Source organism: Pelodiscus sinensis, chromosome 15, assembly GCF_052426305.1.
Source record: "Pelodiscus sinensis isolate ZL-2025 chromosome 15, ASM5242630v1, whole genome shotgun sequence".
Classification (NCBI taxonomy): Eukaryota; Metazoa; Chordata; order Testudines; family Trionychidae; genus Pelodiscus; species Pelodiscus sinensis.
The window spans coordinates 28,486,258-28,507,090 of NC_143066.1; the positions used below are offsets into that span (position 1 = coordinate 28,486,258).

General features: G+C 47.4%; 1 protein-coding gene across 1 annotated transcript; it reads left to right on the top strand.

Moving 5' to 3' along the window:
* Positions 1 to 5,094: 5,094 nt before the first annotated feature.
* LOC102457406 (cytochrome P450 2K1-like) lies at positions 5,095 to 20,329 on the top strand. Its single transcript, XM_006112942.4, has 9 exons — positions 5,095 to 5,318; positions 8,565 to 8,727; positions 9,217 to 9,366; positions 10,145 to 10,305; positions 12,059 to 12,232; positions 13,603 to 13,744; positions 18,545 to 18,732; positions 19,570 to 19,711; positions 20,142 to 20,329. The coding sequence occupies exons 1-9, from the start codon at positions 5,118 to 5,120 to the stop codon at positions 20,327 to 20,329; spliced, it is 1,509 nt and encodes a 502-aa protein (XP_006113004.3). The 5' UTR covers positions 5,095 to 5,117.
* Positions 20,330 to 20,833: the final 504 nt, after the last annotated feature.

Consider the following 20,833-nt stretch of genomic DNA (forward strand, 5'->3'; position numbering starts at 1 on the left):
ATACCCTCAATGTTTAGTTTAATTAGTTTCTGCCTCCCTTCTTTACTGTAAACATAGTCACAAACTATGTTTGTTTTTTCAGGAATCACTTGTTCTGGTTAGTCTTAGCTTGGGGTTGCTCATGTCAGCTGAGCTATCCCTCTGCAATGCTCTCTCATTAGTCCTACGCGGTCATGTCTCCAAGAATCAGTAGCGCATGGGACTGATCAGAAGGGAAGGAGTGTGGGGAGAAAACGGAAGTGGGGGAATGACATACATAAGCAATTAAAAAAATAAATGGTCTCAAGGCTAAAGTTCTCACATACTCATCTCTTGCTTCCAGTCTGTTTTAGCAAAAATGACAAGGAGCACCTTAAAGACTAACAATTAGGGAGGTAAGAGTTTAACCATTTAAGCGATAAGCATCATTTTATCAGTTTCCATTACGATTAAACTCCCGCAGTGCAGCCGGCTCCCTAAGAGTGGGGCTGGCAGCTGGGAGCCAGTTTATAAGCCAGTTCCCAGCATGCACTAGCTCCTGGCTGCAAGCCCCTCTCTGGGGAGCTGGATGCCGCTCCACACTGCAAGCTCTGCAGTATCAGCTTTAGAGCCCACAGGGTGGTATGGTAGCCAGTTCCCCGGGAGCCATCACCATCCTTCCCTCCCTAGTCCCACTCAGCAGTAGATCTCCAAAAAAGGTTAACCACATAACTGCTAGGATTTTTAATGGTTACACGGTTACTGTTTGAAATCTTTTGTACCTACCTACTAGCAATTTTAATATTGCATAAGATTTAGGAGTTGCAATTGCACCTGGTGAGTTGAAACTCACAAAAGCTTACACCACAATACAATTGTTAATCTTTAAGGTGCCATCAGACGCTTTGTGTGTGCTGTGTCAGCACCTTGCACTTGTCCAAGGATTGCACTGTAAGTTCACAAGTTGGGATTGGTCCTGCCTTGGGCAGGGGGCTGGACTTGATGACCTTCTGAGGTCTCTTCCAGCTCTGTGATTCTATGATTCTAAGTCAGTGGGAGTTTTAACTGAGAAAGGATTTGGCCGTGTGTAATTACAGACTGTAATTGTAGTGGTTAGTAATCACGTAGTATCCCTGAATAGCTTGGGAGTCCTTTAGTGGGTGTCCCTGTCTTCTATTGCAGAAACCACCAGAATCCTAACAGGGCCTTGTACGTTTATGTGTAATTAGTGAACATGGTTATTTGGAACCCAGTTGTGTCCACGTGGTTTCCTCATATTTTTAATATTGTATATAGAGCAAAGATTCAACAGTTAGTAGAATCAATCAGCATGTACTTTCAGGGCATCACAGACCACATTTATAATGGGGAGCTCCATCGTCAGAAAAGCATGCTTTTGGGAAGGTCCATTAAAAGAAATAAACTCAGAACAGGGTTTGCATAACTGCTGGGTAAATCTTTGCCCAGCCATCTCTTCGCTCTTCTTTCTGCACACCTTATCAGAATCTACATTTTCCAGGGTTATTCCCTTTTGCTGTAAAACCCCTTTGATAAGAAGCATCCAAGAGCAGACAGGGATGTGCAGTTGCCTTTGTTAATTTAGTTACAGTTTATTGATTCAAGCTGCCTTTGGCTGATGTACTTTTATTAGCATTAATAAATTATCAGGATTTTCCCATCCAAGCACAGCTCACACCCAGAGTCCTCTGAGGACCTTGCAAAAGTATTATTAAAAGTAAAGATTTCTACAGGGCTCTAATGCAGCACAGACTGATAATCAAACAGAGACTAGCTGATATGAAAAATACACCGATTTGGAAAATATTTTATATTGAACCAAAATCAGCTCCTGTCTTGGCCCCTGGCAATAATTAAAATTAATGGGACTCAGGGCTATTTTGCAACCATCTGGTTTGCACAGTGCATTATGTCTCCACTGATTCACTCCAGTGGACACAAAGGAATGGAAATTGGTCCTCTGTGAGCCCAGGAGGGATGCAGCATCAGAGGGGAGCATCACTCCCTTGATTATCTTCTGGGAATGTATTTGGGGATTGTTGCTGCAACTGTCAGTAGCGACTCCACAGGCTGAAACTGCCTGTAAGAGGCACTAAGTCAGCTCATTATCTACTCATCTTGGGTTTGTGTCATTCCTGGCTAGAGTCGCCCTGTCCTGGGACTGTAACAGCCAGCCACAGGCCTCACCCCACAGCACCTGCTGCAGGTGTTTTTTATCACCACACCCCACTTCTTCCATCCAAAGCAGACTGCAAAGAGCTACAAAAGGAGCTCACAAAATTAGGTGACTGGGCAACAAAATGGCAGATGAAACTCAAGGTTGATCAATGCGTACTGGAACATGTAATCCCAACTCTCCATACAACATGATGGGGTCTAAACTAGCTGCTGCCACTCAAGAACAAGATTTTGGAGTCATTGTGGACAGTTCTCTGAATACATCCAGTTACTGTGCAGTGACAGTCAAGAACAATAACAGCAACAAACAAAATGTTAGGAACTACTAGGAAAGGGACAGAAAATATCATAATGCTACCATATAAAATCCATGCTACATCCTTGAATTTTGCATGAAGATTACACCATGTATAAAAATATAAATTAGGACTGGAAAAGATACAAAGAAAAGCAACACAAATGATTGGGGTATGGACCAGCTTCCACATGTGGGGAGATTTAAAAGACTGGCACTGTTCTGCTTGAAGAGACCAATAAGGGCTGATATGATAGAGAGCTATAAAATCATGACTGGTATGGAGACAGTGAATAAGGAAATATTCTTTATCCCTTCCCATAACACAAAACCAAGGATCATCTAATGAAATTAATAGGCAGTGGGTTTAAAAGAAACAAAATACTACTTCATACAGTCCACCTGTGGAACTCATTGCCAGGGGATATCGTGTAGGCCAAAACTGTAACTAAGTTCAGAAAATAATTAGATACCCTCATTGAGGATAGGTTATGAACCAGAATGGTCAGGGATGCTACCCTTGTGCTGGGAATCCTAAACCTCTAATTGCTAGAAGCTGGGAACAGATGATAGGAGACCAATCACATGTTAATTGTCCTGTTCTGTTCATTTCCTCAGAAGCAGCTGGCATTGCCAACTGTCAGAACACAGGGTACTGGGCTAAATGGACCATTGATCTAACCCAATATGGATGTTCTTATGCTCTTTGTGATAAAGGAGGTCCCTTGGGAAGCCTGCTGAAGCCTGCTGAAATGGGACAGTTTATTGCCAAAGCTGGTGGTTACTCCAATATTTATATTCACCAAGCCAGCACAAAACAACTTCTATGTTATTTTACTGGTCAAACCACGCAGGACCCTGCCTCAGGCCACCACCCAGACATCCCAGCCAAATAAAATTTTACCACATTACCTGCCAAGTCAATAAATATTTCAGACCTTATCCCAAACACAAGCTTTTAGACAATCCTTATGAACTGAACTAAGCTGTATTAAAAAAAGAAGAGCAAGGGAAAGAGTATTGGGTACCCAAACTGGGGGACGTGAAGAAATTCCGGGGGGGGGGGGGGGGGGCGCAAGGAGACACAGACGACCCAGACCCCCTCCCCACATCAATCTCCTTTCCCTAAGTTTTGCTGCTATTTTTGTTTTTTGGCCCTGGTCAGTTCTTTTTTTTTTTTTTTTTGCTCAACAAGCTTTGCACCTATTGTGGGAGGAGGTGTGAGAGTTTCCCAAAAATCAAATAGGGGGTGTGATGCTGAAAAGTTTGGGAACCACTGGGTTAGAAGAACATATACATACAGACATGAGTTCAATTCCTGAGATATGGTTACAAAACAGAGAAGGTGATCTTGTAGTTGCAAAAAGTGTTTTTAGAATTTAGTCCATGATTATAGTCAGGGCTTGCTGAGCTGCGGCGAGCCCCGCTCACCAGCGGCGCTGTCCAGCGATCTGCGCCTGAACCTGGCTCTTCCAGGTTGTAATCTACTCGCCACAGGCGAGTAGATTACATAATTTGTCGAGCCCTGATTATAGTCCAAAATCCATATCCTGAGTGATTCCAACTAATAACTGGTATCTCCATCCTTGTGGCTTAGGTTTCTGCTGTATGAAACCTCAAGCAGATCTGAGACCCTAAATCAATGTCCATTAAAAGGGCACCAGGATATCCTGGGATCTCATTTGTTATAGCCTACAGCTTTCCCAGAAGCATCCAAACAAATATGAGACAAAAAGGATTCTATTCCAAGGGTCTTTATACCTTTGCGGCAGCTCCTTGGCTTGGGAGAGTACAATATGCATAAACTTCTGTCTCCCAAACACCATGGCAATCAGCACAAGGTAATGTAGCCATTAAACTCCTTCACAAACAGTTTAGCACAGCCTTCAAAGAGACATATAAACAATAATACTACTTCAACCAAGTGTCATCATAAATGATAATATTCCCTTCTGAACTTGAATCAAAGCTATAGTAACAGACAAGTGTTGTTTGTTCACACCACCAGATCTGAGCCTAAAATTGTACTGTTCTAACAATCATGTTTGCATTTCAAAGGTCTATTCAAGCCTAATGTAACAAACAGCCCACATACCATTCATCCATCTTCTGAACAAATCTTTAAATTTAAAGGTTGACCCTGGGTCATTCAGCCTAAGAGCTGGCTAACTCTGGGCACGGGCCACATTTGAATCCCATATCTAATATTTCAATTAGATAACATCACACCCTTCCACTTTATTTTCTGCGGCTCGGAGCTTGTAGTCAGAGAAAATCCAGCACTAGACCCTCCCCATAAAGGGCCTAATTCTTCAATGTGAGCAGGATCCAGCCCTTATTTGCCTGAGCACTCAAACCCATTGTTGAGGTGATTCACCTGCGAATAACCCCTGCTCAAGTGTTGAGAATGAAACAGGAGCTCCGGCTTGACAACAGCCAGGCTAATCCATGTTTGAAACAAGGTTTTTCCTGATGGTTTCCCAACAAAATCTGATCTGCTGTAAGTAAACAAATCTGATCAAGTGAGAAGCGGTATGAACCCCTCTTGCTGTGAAAGAGCTGCATCCCCAGAAGGTGTGTCTAACTAATGAGGGCATCTCTATAAAACCAAGCACCAAGATGCTCATGTATTGGTTGCCCTTGCTCTGGGCTGGACCTTGGTCTAAGTATGGCCATGGTGAAGATTTTGCTGCAGTACCTGAGCACCAGCTTCCTGCTCTCTTTGGCAGGAGGGCTGGTAGTTCTCATGTATTTTCTGACCCGCTCCAAAAAGTCAATTTGCAGTTTGCCTCCAGGGCCACCTCCCCTTCCTCTCATCGGGAACTTGAATGTGGTGGATCTGAAAAAGCCGTTCCAGTCGCTGACGGAGGTAGGCTAGAAATGACAGAATGGATATGTTGAGCTTTGCGGTATTTGATGATTGGGAAGAGAAAGGAAATCTAATGAATGAGACTGTTGTTGTATCTACATTGTGTGGAAACACAAACTCATTTCAAATGTTTATCGATAGACACACACACACACACACACACACACCTGCAAAAATATGCTCCAGTTGTCGGACCCATGCGAGTGGACCCTGAAGCATTTGACAATCCCTGTGTAATCCAATGAGAAGCTGTGCTGCTCTGATTGCAGAATCATATACTAAATAGACAAGAGTTGTACCTGTTAATTTAATCTTTTCTTCATTTTAAAAAATGACAGCTGTGGTCCTGGGCAGACGTGTGAACAGTTCAAATTCCTTTCAGAGCTGGTATGAAACCCACAGCATACTGACTCATTTTGCATAAGCCATCAAGCAGTTTTCCTCCTGCTTTTAACTGTGCCACATCAAATATTAATGCCACAGCCAGAAGTCAGCAGCAATAAGTCAGATCTGATGCTAAGAAACACTCATGCAAAGAAGTAGCGGTAGGAAAGTTGGGAAATTACCATTGTTGGGTTCAGTGCTATGCTGTACAGTAGACAGCAAAGAATCTTCCAAGCTGTCAAACTGTCATGTGATGAAAACAAAATTCAATTTGCCTTGCATGATAACAGGAGCCGCTTGTAATCTGAAATACAATTTACAATATGTACATACTGCAGTGCAAATCATTACCTGGGCACGTATGAAATGATGATATTTGGGGCAGATGACTTAAAGTATGTTTAAATGAGATGTAATTCAGAGTGAGCGATTATATTGTCAAAGCTGCGGAGTGTAACAGATGATGCATTCTTCGCTTGCTATTAAAGCCTAGAGCTCCTGTGACACTATCCAGGAGTATATGTCTCAAGGCTGAATTCCAGCATCTGATGGACAACAAATAATCCTATTACTGGAGAGACAAGGGCCAAAAATAGAATTAGTTTTGGAATTGTTTCTTGTACATTTGGTAGAATGTATTTTAATTGATAACAGGTACATTATTCTAAGTCACCGGGCCCCCTGCATTATATCTCTGCTACAGCATTTTGTAATGGTCACTGTGTGAGAGCTGCAATGGTTCGGATTGTTATTTTAGAACACTGTTGTCTTACGAAGGCAACCCTCAGCAGGCTCTTCTTGCCTAAGACAACCAGTCCTGAGAAAGTCATGGGCTTTGTCAGATGAGTAAGGCCAAGAGGACCTCCAATGCAAACAGAGACCCTATTTCTGGCTGCCAATATACAACCCCTCCAGTGCCCCAGACTCAGGACCCCTTAAGCAACTCTCCCACAAGCCCTTCCTTTGCTCCACCCTGCCCCCCTTCCCCAAATCCCTTCCCCTGCTCTATCCTGCCACACCCCTTCCAGCCCCTCCTCCACTCCTTTCTCTCCCCCCCAAGACAGGGCATTACCAGGTGCTGGGTGTGGGGCAGCAGCAGGGGTCACTCCCACCCCCACTCATCACGGTAGTGGGAGCAGAGTGGCCAGGCAGAGCTGGTGAATCGGGGGAGGGGGGGGTCCTACTGTCATCCCCTGCCCATCCCATCCATAGGGCAGTTGAGGCCGCTGCCAAAAGGGCTCCCAAAGTGTGGGGCCTAGAGCGGCTGCTCCAAATCATCCTATGGGTGGGACGGGTCTGCCAGGCATAAATTAAAGCAAATTTAGGATAGCTCTAATCCCTTTTTGCACATAGGCCCAGGGACTGTTCTATAAGCTGGATATTGCCAGGTCATGGGATATTTTGGCCAGGTCCCTTTCTGCCATTACTATTTGTTATTTGCATTGCAGTAGCACTTAGAGTAGATGTCCCAGTCAGGGATCATGGTCTCCTTTGTTCTAGGGTGTGGACACACACGTGGTCCCTTCCCCAAACTGCTTAGGTCCAGATCCTCAAAGATATTTAGGCTCCTAACTCCCATTGAAATCAATGGGCGTTAGGCACTTAAAGGCCTTTGAAGATCTGGGCCTTACAGCTTGGCTACGTCTAGATTGCATCCCTTTTTCGTAAAAGGGATGCAAATTAGATGCATCGCAATTGCTAACGAAGCGGGGATTTAAATCTCCCCTGCTTCATTAGCATAATAATGGCTGCCGTTTTTTTTTCGGCATGGAGCTTTGCTGGAAAAAAGCGCCAGTCTAGACACGGATCTTTTGGAAAATAAAGCTTTTTCCGAAAGATCCCTTATCCCTTATTTTACGAAAAAGGGATGCAATCTAGATGTAGCCCTTCAGAATGAAATGAGAGAGTAAGTGGATGCTACACCCAAAGCAGGAGAGCAGGAGATAATCTTAAGACTACTCCAGCCAGGCCCCTCAAAGCAGGGGCCAGTGACATAGCAGTTTCTCTGCTAACTACCATCCAAGAAGACACAAAGCAGTCAGAACAGGGGATAACATCTGACTCACCCCCTCCTCCCTTCCCCATCAGCTATCACAAAGACACAGTCCCTTTCTCACTGCCAAAGTCTGATAGTATCTCTTTTGCAGAGAAGAGGCGCTGGAATTTTTAAACAATCCAATTAGCTAAACATTCTGAGAAGCTTTTAGAATGAGCACAAGAAATGCCCCAGGCATTGCGGTCTCCTCTACAGCAAATATTTAAAAGCTAGAAGGAAAAAACACATTCATTTTGCAGTGACTCGGAGAATTCTTTACATAACAGTGCAAATATTTTCATGCAACCAGTATAGTGGCAGATTCTGCCTGGAGCCAAGCATAAGCTGTGTATGCTACTGTGTACAATGGTTAATCTTCCAGTTAAGTCAGTGGGAGTCAGACACCTCAGTGCTTTTGCAAATCCCAGCAGTTGCCTATTTAAATCCAGAGGCATCTAAATACCTTTAAAAATCTGCCCCTGAGTACCTGCCATTCCTACTGAAGTCATTGCAAAGTCCTAGTGAAGTCAATGGGACAGAAAGATGCTCCGTTCTGCACAGAAGTGGGTCCTTTGTGCTCTTATTGGGCCAGATTCTGCTCTCAGATCTACATAAAGCTGTTCTCGTTCCATGGGTGTGTTCTGACGACAGAATGTTCCCCACTGGGTCTGAGTGGAGTATGAGGCTTAAAAGACTGCGGGGTTGCTACATGTTATGAGCCAAAGAAAGTGGCTCCATCAGTGTGTACACAGATGATGGCACATTGTGAGCAACATCTGGGATCCAGACCTTGTTTCTGAATTAATGTATTTCCTTACATGTTGAAGCTCTCTGAGAAGTATGGCAGCATATTCACCGTGTATTTTGGACCCAGAAAGGCAGTGGTGCTGGCTGGCTATGAGACTGTTAAGGATGCCCTTTTAAATCATGCTGAAGAATTTGGAGAGAGGGCAGAAATACCCATATTTAGGAAAATAATACATGGAAATGGTAAACAAGCTTTTGTTTTGTTTTTTGGTTTGTTTTGATTATATTTAATGTATTCTTATGAAAAGGAAAAATCATCTTGTTATTACACATTTTCATATAGACTCATAGACTTTAAGGTCAGAAGGGACCATTATGATCATCTAATCTGACCCCCTGCACAGTGCAGGCCACAGAATCTCACCCACCCTCTCCTAGAATAATCCTCTCACCTATATCTCAGATATTGAAGCCTTCAAATACTTTGAAGACCCCAAGATGCAGAGAATCCTCCAGCTGTGATCTGTGCCCCATGCTACAGAGGAAGGCGAAAAACCTCCAGGGCCTCTGCCAATCTACCCTGGAGGAAAATTCCTTCCCGACCCCAAATATGGCGATCAGTATATAGGATACTTTGAAAATTCACAGTATTTACTTTCAGACAAGGAAGTAAACATACGTTACAAGCACTATTAATGGAACTCGATACCAAAGAGTTTACCTGTATTTTAGGCATAGCCTTCAGTCACGGAGAATCATGGAAAACAATGCGAAGATTCACCTTATCTACCCTTCGGGATTTTGGGGTCGGAAAGAAAACCATTGAAGTGCGAATTCTTGAAGAGCTAAGTTTCCTCATTAAGTATTTTGAATCTCACCAGGGTGAGTGTTAAGAATTTTATCCTGATATGGACAGTCGAGCCCCAGTTCAGAAATATACTTTAGCACGAGCCTATCTTTCAGCATGTGACGTCAATGGGATTTCTCGTGTGCTTAAAATGAGGTGCATACTTTAAGTACTTTGGTGAATGGCGGTATTAAGCCTCTAAAAAGAGAGCCCTGCCCTGGTGCATATCTTGGATGGTGAACTTGTTTAGTTCTGAGACATTTTCAAAGGAGGCCATAACCAAGGGCCTGATTTTGCATTCACATTCTTTTATATGTGCAGTGCGGCTGACAGCCACCATGGGCCTAGGGTAAGGTGCTGGGGGGAGGGGGCGTGGCGCCATGCTCCTGGACGTGGCAGAGCCTCACGTGGAAGGGGCGGGGCCAAGCCATCCTTAGCACCACCCAGAGTATAGTGCTGGACCTTCCTCCTCAACTATCAGAGCCACATGGAGCAGTGCTCTGGCACTCTCATAGCAATTTGAAGGGGCCCGGGGCTCTGGCTGCCACCGCTGCGGCAGTAGTGGTGGCGGTGGCGGCCAGAAGCTCCAGGCCCATTGAAATGCCCAGCCCCTGTGCAATTGCTCCCTTTTCCCTCCCTGGCTGGGCCTGTATATGTGCAATTTTGCACACCATTACCCAGTGTGTACAAGAACTTAGTCAACCACTCTAGAGAAAGCAAAACCTGGTCCTTTCTACCTGCAGGTGAGCCCTTCTGTTTGCAGCACACAAATTCAATTCGAAAACCAATCTGTTTTCATTGTTTTAAACGTAGGGAAGCCTTTTGATACGAAGGTGATACTGAACAGTGCTGTCTCCAACGTCATATGCTCCGTGCTGTTTGGTGAGAGGTTTGCATACGAAGATCCCGTATTTCTAACTTTGCTGAAGTTGTTAAATGAAAACACAAAACTGCTGGGCTCTCCTGCGGTGCAGGTAATTATTTTTAATTGGAGGGGTTTATTAACACATTCCTTCTCTGAGTAGATTTAGGGCTCACTTCTGGATTTAACAGCTGGAAATGAACAGGGGATGGGATCGCTTGTATGGAGCGGGAGCTGCCAACATGACCAAGCAGGAATGACGGGAGGAATTCCTTCCAGCAGAGCAGTTGCAGGCAGGGTCATTATGACACCACACTCTGCAGAAAGCCTTGGTTCTCCTTTACAAAGAAAGAGCATGTTCCTAACCCCTCATCCCTGTTACCAGATGCTACATGCATGTCAAGGGTGGGGAGGGGGCACACCAGACTTGGTGGCCCCTGGGCAAGGTAGTGAGGGGCCCAACTCCATGCTCTTAGAAGGGGCAGGGCCTCGGGCAGATGGGGCAGGGTTGGGGCAGTCAGCCCTCAATGCTGCAAGGAATGTGCTGCACTACCCCTTCCCCCCTTGCAGCAAGCCCTGAGAGCTGCCTGGAGCTGCACAGGGCTCCAGCGGCGACTTAAAGGGCCCGGGGTCCCAGCCACTGCTGATACTGTGATAGTGGGAGCCCCGGGCCCTTTTGAATTGCTGGGTCCTGGGGCAAGTGCCACTCCACTTCCCCCCACCCCATCGCTGGGCCTGAGGCATGCACAATTGCCTGCGGCCCTTAGGGATTCTATCTCCGGTGCTCAGGGAGTGCTAGCAGCAGTGCTCTGGCTGCCTCCTGCATGACTGTGCATTCTCTCTGCCTTCTCCTGGTGTGGTTGAGTCTCCCTGTCCCTGAGACAGAATTAGGTGCACCTTCTGCACCCTGTTCTCTGGTCTGGGCTGTATGTTGGGTATTTAGCTCCTTTTCAGGGTGCGAGTGGTGTCTGAGTGCAGCTGGGAGGGTGCTCTTTGGTCTGGTTCTGTGCTCAGATCCCCACTCTCCAGGCTTGTGGCTCCCAGTGGTCATGGCAGACAAGGCAGGCAGGCAGGCAGCAGCAGAGGGAGTGTGCTTGAGGTTTAATTCCTTTCTGCTGGGGTTCAGGGTTGTTCTGTGAAAACGAAATGGCAGATTGATGGGGAACTTGACTGAAATGGACCAACCTGCCAAGGGCCAAGTGAAAACTGATCCAAGGGGCCTTTCCCTAACTCACTCACAAGAAGTAACGTTCACTCTACTCACATAAAGGCCAGCAACTGAAAGTTTGGGAGGAGAGAGAATTGACACTCCCCCCCCCTTCCACACACACAACCTGCAGTCTACCATTGTGGCTGCTACTCCACGCTTTGAGCCAATCTTCTTGCAGCAGAGTGAATTTCACCCAACACAACACACAGTGAAACTGAGGAACAGTAAAATAAAAGGAAAAACAAATTAACAGCCTATTAACAGACTGAGGATTCTGTTGTCTGAGAGAGACCGAGGCCAAATGTGGAGACCTGGAATAGAAGGGGCATAACAGCTTTATAATTGCCCATAACAGTGTGGGCTGTACAAGCCAAGACATGAATACAGAAACTTTCCAATCTGGAAGCTTCACAGCATCAGTAATTCACATGTAGGGGGTCAGGGAAGAATTGCTTGTGGAATGTCAGAAACATTACTAGTTAGTTAAGCATTCCCCAGGAATTCTTCTCCATGTTCTTAGAGAATCAAACCAGACCCCACTAGACTAAGGGCGCAAATGGTGTGATGTGGAATACCGACTCCACCCATTTCATGTAAAGATGTTACACAGGTTCACCACAACACCAGTAAACAGCCATCCTTTTGTTTCTCACAGTTATATAATTTCTACCCATCGATTGGATTTCTATTTGGAGCCCCAAAGACTGTTTCTCGAAACATAGAGGAGCTGAATGCTTTTTTGGAGACGTTCTTTAAGGAACACAGGCAGAGGTTTAGTGAAAACAACTTAACAGGTTTTGTTGATGCGTTTCTGATGAAGCAGCAGCAGGTACTTTAAAGCTAATTCTCACCTTAACTTGCATCTTTCCCTTCTGTTAGCTTTCACTTAATGAATGTATTAAATTAATGCTGAACATATGGCAGGGAATGGGAGGTGTGAAGACACAGATTTGTTGTGATCAGAATACCCTAGATCTGGGCTAGTTCCTGCTACCATACTCACATTGAATAGTACTTACACCTTCACTAGGCTTACTGAAATCATTCATACTGTGACCTAATTAACAGGGTAGCCCCACTGAAAATAATGTCACTAGAGAGGGGAGTAAATTACTACTGAATGTGAAAAAAGGTTGCAAAATCCTAATCTTTATGGCTAAAAGTTTGATGTTTCTGTGATATCCTTTATGGAGAAAACAGAGGTTCCACCAATAGTTTAATATGATGCTACCAGAATTCCTTGCATACTTTCAGCTAATAGAATCATAGAACAGTAGAACTGGAAGGGACCATAACCAACATATGTCCCCCATCACCACTAAATCCTGCACTTTGGATGGTTGTTTAAAAAAAGCCTCATCCACCTCTTCTGCCTCGGTAGGTGGTCTGTTGGGCTATGTCTAGACTACGCTCTATTTTTGAAAGAGGATATTCAAATTCCGCGGGAATTTGCATATCTTCTTCCGAGCTCACTTTCAAAAGCAGAGCTTTCAAAAGTGAAAGTAGTCTGGACGTGGGTCTGACGAAGTGGGTCTTTGCCCACGAAAGCTTATGCTTCAACACTTCAGTTAGTCTATAAGGTGCCACAGGACTCCTCGCCGCTTTTGCATATTAGGAATCGTTCTTTCAAATTCCCCTGTCTGCAGCCCCTTGTCTGTTTTTGTCCCCTGGTCGCTCTGCCTCTGGCTTTTAAAGGCTGCTCGCCTAGGTCAGGCCTACCCCCTCGTTATCCACACAGGGGGACGTGGATCCCAAGGCTGAGTGAGGCTGATCAAAAGTAATTAAGGAACAAAAGATCAAACACTCCTAGTCACACAATCCCAACTTCCATTATAACTGAAATCACCTGCAACAGAACAGAAACAAAATGCAAAGAAACAGTCGAGAGAACTCACGCCAAAGCTAGTACACTCTCCTGGTGGCCTTTTCAGTGGCAGGATCTCTTGCGCTCCCTCTCAAACTCACCTGTCTGCAGACGCCTGTCTACTTCTCAATTCTTGATCCACTTGATCAGTTCTTTTATAGTCCATGGTGTTTCATCTGCAATATATCCTTTTCATTTCCTATAACTAAAAGAAAGAGGCAAACTCACCCTCATGTATGTACCCATACAAAGCTGGAACAAAGATGAAAAAATACAAAACTAAAGTCATCAGTATAATTTGCTATAGAACTAATAATCTTTTTTATGTTTTGAAGGAGTCGAGAAATTCTCACACGCATTTTCACAATGCAAATCTTCTGTTCTCCACACTGGACCTTTTTGCAGCTGGCACGGAGACCACATCTACCACTATCCGTTGGGGTCTTCTTCTGATGATGAAATACCCTGAGATTCAGAGTAAGGCTAAGAATTTATCTCTTATAAAAGTCTGCTAAATACCTAATCAAGCCTTCAGTTACAGAAGGGAGAAAGCAAGGTTCCCTCAGTTGGGACTACATTAAATAATAGTAAGTGATCTAAATTAGAAAACAATTGACTTTATCAAGAGAGTTAATTCATTTAAGCTTAACTGACATGTGTTAGCAAACCAGAGAGGCTGAATTCCTGATCTGTTCAGTTATCCAGAAGCATCTACTCAGCTCTCATGTTACACCAGCTGAACAAAGTCATTAGTTTCCCATCTCATCCGAGACACCGGGTATGTCTACACTGCAGAGGTTTTTTTGGAAAAAACGTTGTTTTTCTGAAAAAACGTGTTACACCCATACTGCAATAGTGTTCTTTCGACAAAAAGTTGAAAGAACGAAGGGGGTTTTCCGACAGTGGTAAATCTCTTTCTACGAGGAAGAACGCCTTTTCCAAAAGAGCTCTTTCGCAAAAAGGCGTGTGTGGATGGTGAAGAGGGTTTTCTTTGGAAAGAAGAGGCCTACAGGAAATAACACAGATGAACAAATGGCCACTCCATCCAAAGTAATCACAACTTTATAGTTCTTGTCTCCGGGCACCTCTTAAAGCTGCAGGCACCCTGGACAAGCCTTGTGGCAGGAAGCTGGCCCTGGACCAGCACCCTGACCATGCAGCTGTACCTGCCACAGGCCTTCTGACCCATGGCACATCCACAAGCTCCCTGAGAACTCTCTGGCCCTCACAGGGAGCATGACCAGGGCTCCCAGGATCCACCAAGGGGTACCAAGAGGTGGGCACCCTCCTGGTCTGGAGAGGAGATTTTGTCCCTCCTCGAGCTGTGGGAGGGGGAGGAAACCCTACAGGATCTCCACTCCAAATGCTGCAACATGGACATTTATGGCCGGATGGCCAAGGCTTTGGCGGAGCGGGGACACCCACCCTGGACCTTAGAACAGGTGTGGAGTAAGGTGAAGGAGCTTTGCCAGGGCTATGTGAGGGCCAGAGAGCACAGCTTGCGCTCCGGGGCAGGCCCCCACACCTGCTCCAACTTCAATGAGCTGCACCAGATCCTGGTGGGTGGGGAAGCCCTTTCCCCACCCGTGGTTGTTGACTCCGGCCTGGAGACGCCCGTCGTCACCTGGCCGGTGGTCGCAGAGGAGGAGGAGGAGGACAGCGGGGCAGGAGGAGCAGGAAGAGGACAACACTGTGACCATCATGATGCTGCCCTTGGAGGTGGTACCCATAAGCCTGGACATGTCGGAGGCATCGTCTGACGCTGGGGAGGGATCTTCAGGTGAGTGCTCTCAGTTTGTCACACACAGGGCGGGGGAGGCTGGTGCAGAGGGGAAGGGCTGTGAGCATCACTCGGCCTGTTCAGGCTGGACATTGTGTTGCAGTCCGTGCACGTGGAACCACGTGCCGCATTAGTGTGCACCACACGGACTCAGCAGGCAGCCCTGGAGCACCCCAGGCTCCTGCTCCCAGGCTCAGGGGAGACCACACACACACACACACATCTATCCCTGGAGGGGCAGGGGGGCACCCTCCCACTACCTGCCATGGCTGGAAGCAGGCTAGCCACAAGGGCACAGGCACGGCCCCAGACACACCGAGGAGTGCCGCACACAGCACACGGGCATGCCTGCACGTGCAAGACATCACCTGCTCCAGCAGACAGCGCTGCAAGGCGCAGGTGTGTGTGTGCCCTAGGGAGGGCCAAGCTGCTCCAGGCTCCTCTGCCGCCCATGGGATCCCACTGCAGCCAGATACTTCCCTAGCCTGCTTGTCTATGGGGGGTGCAAGTGGGCAGCATGGTTCCTTGGGCACCTCGGGGCCCGTGAGGCAGGCCTTCTGTGCAGGCCACAGATGGCCTTGCTCCCGGGACATCCCTTTACTCTGGCCCAAGGACTGTTGGCCGCTGCTCACAGAGGAGGGCACGGCCACAGGGACAGTGTCTGCGTGGATGACTGATCGTCTCTCTTTCTATTCTCCACAGCTGGACCAGCTGGGACTGAGGGGTGAGCCATGCCACCCAAGCCAGCCGCCTGACCCTGGGGGACCCAAAAGAGCTCAAGGGTCCAGGAAAACCTGATGAGGCAGCATGTGAGCATCCTGCGCGACCTGCAACAGACCCTGGCGCAGAAGGTCCGGGAAAACACAGACTGGTGGACCCGCAGTGGGACCAGCTCGTGTGGCAGGGTGATAACGTGTGTGCCATCATGCGGGAAATGATGGCACACCCAGCTGCTGTCGCTGCTCTTGCCTACCACCCTCCTGCTCCCCCACTAAGCCCATTCTCCTTCCCCTTGCTCCCCCCAGCGATGCCTCTGCTCCCTCCCCAAGCAATGCCCATGCCCCCTGCCCATGCCCCCCCACCATCCCTGACCCAGATCCAGCACCCCCTCTGGCCCAGCACCCTGTGGTCCCAGGACCCACCCAACCCCAAGTTCAACGAGGTCCCCACACCTGAGGTGGCACTTCCAGCCGCCCACCACGGCACTCCCAGACCTGAGCCCCCTTCGCTCTCCCCAGATTTTTTTAATGCAATATAAATACAAAGTTCGGTGTGTTAAAATACAAACAGGTGTCTATTCACAGTTCAGGGAAGGGGGGAAGGGAGGGGTTGTGGTGGAAAACGGATACTGGAGCAAGGCCCAGGCCCCTATGAGGGAGGCCCTAGGGAGAGTTACTGGGGTCCTTGAGAGAAACTCTTCCTCAGGGCCGCCCGGATGCGCACCCTCAATTGATGGGCCTGGCGGATGGCAGCTGTCTGCGGCTGCTTGAAGGGTCTCTCTTCACAGCCGGCCTCTGCCCCCCACCCAGGTAGAGGAAGGCCTCCCCCTTTCTCTCCACAATGTTGCGGAGGACACAACATGCTGAGACGATCTCGGGGATGTTGTGCTCCCCCGCGCCGAGGCAGGTCAGGATGCACCTGAAACGCTCCTTGAGGCGGCCAAATGTGCACTCCACCTGTGTCCTTGCCCGGCTGAGGTGGGAGTTAAATTGGTCCCTGCTGGGGTCCAGGTGGCCGGTATAGGGTTTCATCAGTCATGGCATGAGGGGGTAGGCCGCGTCCCCCATGATGCACAGTGGTATCTTCACATTCCCAACCCCAAAGTCATGGCAGGGGAATAATGTGCCCGCCTCCAGCATCCCATAGAGGCGTGAGTTACGAAATACGTGGGCGTTGTGCGCCCTGCCTGAACACCCGACAAAAATATCCATGAACTGTCCATGGTGGTCAACCAGAGCCTGCAGCACCACGGAGAAGTAGCCCTTCCTGTTAATATACTGGGCTGCTCGATGTTGTGGTGCATGGATCAGAATGTGGGTCCCATCTATGGCTTCACCGCAGTGTGGAACCTCAGGGCAGCAAATCTGACCACGATCGGGTCCAGGTGTCCCAGGTGGATGGACGGAGTTGATGGGACTTACAACGTGCAGAAGGAGACAAAAACACACAAAACAGAGAATGAGAGGGAGTGCCTGAGCCCTTGGGAGGTGCTGCCCTCTTCTTTCCCCCCCAAACACCCCAGGAGCCACACCCTATGTAGCCGCTCCCCAGCAGGGCTGTGTGAGGGTGGCACGGCACAACCTCCTCCCCCACACTGCTTTCCCAAGGGTCCCCTTTTTCCAGGACTCCCCCCGCCCCTGCAGGGACTGCAGCCGGAGAGTGCCTTATCTCCATGAGGAGGGCCCTGATGGTGGACTTCCCCACGCCAAACTGGTTGCACACCGACCAGTAGCTGTTGGGGGTGGGGAGCTTCCAGACGGTGATTGTGACCCACTTCTCCAGGGGGATGGCAGCCCGCAGGTAGGTGTCACGTCATCGGAGAGCAGTGGTGAGCCAGGTACACAGCTCCAAAAAGGTGGCCTTCTGTATGTGAAAGTTTTGGAGCCACTGCTAGTCGTCCCACCATTCCATGACCAGCCGTTCCCACCAGTCGGAACTGGAGTCCAGCCTCCAGAACCGTCTCTCCACTGCAGTGTGCTGTGGCACGGGTCTTGCTCCTGCACATAGGGAGAGGGTCTCAAGAACGAGCTTGGTGTCGATCTCATGGAGGCAGCCTGCACAAACTGCTGAAGAAACTGCAGCATGGCGGTGTGGGGCCACCACATGCCCAGGGGCAGCTCCAGCTCCATGGCAAAAGGAATAATGCTGTGGCGTCCAAAAGCTGTGCAGCCAGAGCACGCACTGCTAAAGCTCTGCTGTCCCTCGGAGAGGTAGGCAAGTATGCAGCAGAAGCAGAGAACCAGCTGTCCAGGGGGGTCCCTTTAAGCACGTCTCTTGGCTAGGCTTCGGCACCAGAACTCAGAAGCAACTGGTGACCGAATGCCCAGGTGGCCTTATATGTGAGATAGCATCTAATCAGTGTGGACGCTCTCTTTTGAAAAAGCAAATCGCTTTTTCGATGCACTTTGGCCGTGTGGACGATCTCTTCCAGAAAAACCTCTTCCGAAAGAAGCCTGCAGTCTAGACATAGCCATGGTGGGCTGGATTCTTCTCTCACTTCCACTGAAGAGTAGGGAGTTACCTTGCTGCCAGGATAGACTCAGGCATGGAATTTGCCATGATGCCCTCTAACTCTGCAATGGCCCGATATTAGCTCCGATGGAAACATGGCACCTACAGACCCTCCTGCAGCATGCAGATTTGCCCGAGAAGTGCCATTCAAATCCTGGCTGAACCCCATTCTGTGGAGATTGAGAAACATATGAGATCACAACCTGTGATAATGTGTCCTCGGCATTCTTGAAAAACTGCAATCCTTCTCCTTTTCCCTTTTTAAGAAAGGATTCAGGAAGAAATGGATCAGGTCATTGAGCCGGGACAAATGCCTAAGCTGGAGGACCGGAAAAAAATGCCTTACACTGACGCAGTGATACACGAAATACAAAGATTTTCCAATATTGTCCCAATGAGTGTACCACGTTCAACTTCCACTGATGTAAATTTCAGGGGTTATGTGATCCCAAAGGTAAGAGTTGAGGTTGGCAACTCAAATTGTAAACATTCGTGCAGTTTAGTGGAAAACTAGCACAAATCTAAATTTAAGACATTCTGGTGTTTCGTCATGCAGTACTTAATTCCTCCCACTCCCATCTGTGCTCCCTCTAGAATGGACGATACAAATTTGGCCCAGATTCTATAGCCACATAAATCCAGGGTGATCGGACATCTGACATCAGGGAAGTTATTCTGCATTTCCTCTTGTTTATCTGAGCACAGAATTTGTGCTGGATCTTTGTTTGGAATGTGAATGAAAATGCAGAGGAAAGAAATCAATTTTTATTGGATGAAGTGAGGAGGGAGAAGTGGGATATTAACAAGTGTCAGTATCAAACTCCACGTATGCTGGGCACTCAACATCCCTACATAATGCTCATAGCTTCCTGTTCTCATGTTTATTTCTATGCACTTGGATCTGCCAGATTAAATATTCCCCAGAGTAAGGAAATATTCCCCAGAGCTACGTTTCAGAGGGGTGGCCGTGTTAGTCTGTTTCAGCAAAAACAATGAGGAGTCCTGTGGCACCTTAAAGACTAATAAATGTATTTGGGCACAAGCTTTCCCGGGCTGGAACCCACTGCTTCAGATGAATCTGATCAAGTGGATTCCAGCCCATGAAAGCTCATACCCAAATACCCGAATTAGTCTTTAAGGTGCCACAGGACTCCTCAGTGTTTTTCCTGTACAGCTAGTTAACCCCACTCAGTACTGTTTGCTTTTTGGCACAGAAGATTGAGTTGATTTTCAGAGCGACCATCTCAGCCCATTGATAATTCCACTTGACAGTTTCCTTTATTCCTTTCAGGGAACAGAAGTCATTCCTCTGCTGACCTCGGTTTTGAATGACAAGTCACACTGGGAGACACCAGATCAGTTCAATCCTTCCCATTTCCTTAATGCTGATGGGAGCTTTAGTAGGAAGGAAGCATTTATACCATTCTCCATAGGTAACAACCTCTTCCCACACTCAGTCTACATGCTGGGGGACCCCTGAAAAAAACGGGGCACCCAAAATTGAGGCTCTCCAGCTTAAATGGTATTTGGGGAAACTTGGATGAAAATCTCCAATAGCACCTAGGTAGACAATGGCATTGCTTTGTCTGCCAACTTCTAGACATGCTGAAAGGGTCACAGATTTTCACAGCTTCCTGAATGGGTAGACACCATTCCTTTTAAATAGCCCTTCCGACATATAGATCGGGTGGGTGTGGCAGGGAAGGTGTGTGTGGGGGTGTCAGCCGGCATCTTTGGCTGCTGTTACAGATATATACATTTATATAGCTATATACATTTTAAAAGATCTCAGACAAAGGGGCTGACCAAGCCACCCTTTGCTGACTGTCATTCCACTGACTTCCGTGTTGGTTAACTTTACAGGACGAAGGGCTTGCGCTGGAGAAGGACTCGCCAAAACAGAACTTTTCCTCTTCTTTGCGGGTTTGCTCCAGAAATTTATTTTCCAGCCCCCTCCAGGGGTGGCGAAGGCTGATCTAGATCTCACTGCTGATGTTGGCTTTACCTTAAACCCAATGCCCCATCTGGTTTGTGCTGTGCTCCGTGAATAAATAAATGTAACTGAATGCAATAAATATTGCTGATGGCTGAATTTGGATCTGGGATTGCAATGATGCAAAAACCAAAAAACACCTCAACCAGATAATTAACGGAGACAAAGGGGGGATCTCTGGTATGACTGCTCATTCATTAAGTGCCACAGCTGCTCTGTTTCACCAAAGGGGGCGCTACTTTGCAAAGGCTGGCAGAATTAGTGGAGGTGAAAAAAAGCTAGGGCCAGGTTGTTCCTGCATACACCGTTCCTGCATACTCCCTCCAATCAGGGAGAATGGAGCCGAGGGATACAGCCCTGTGGCCTTTAGGAGGAGAACAGGAGCAAATTCTGCTGGGGAACTGATTGGGGAGACGGCAGTGTGAAGGGAGATATGAAGGCACGAGGGTTTGTAGGAAACACAGAGAGCCGGTAAGAGACAAATGAGTCCACTAATAAGCAATATTTCCAGTCTGCTAAATGAAAGCCAGTTGCTTCAGCAAATGCCTGTTAATTGCCAGCA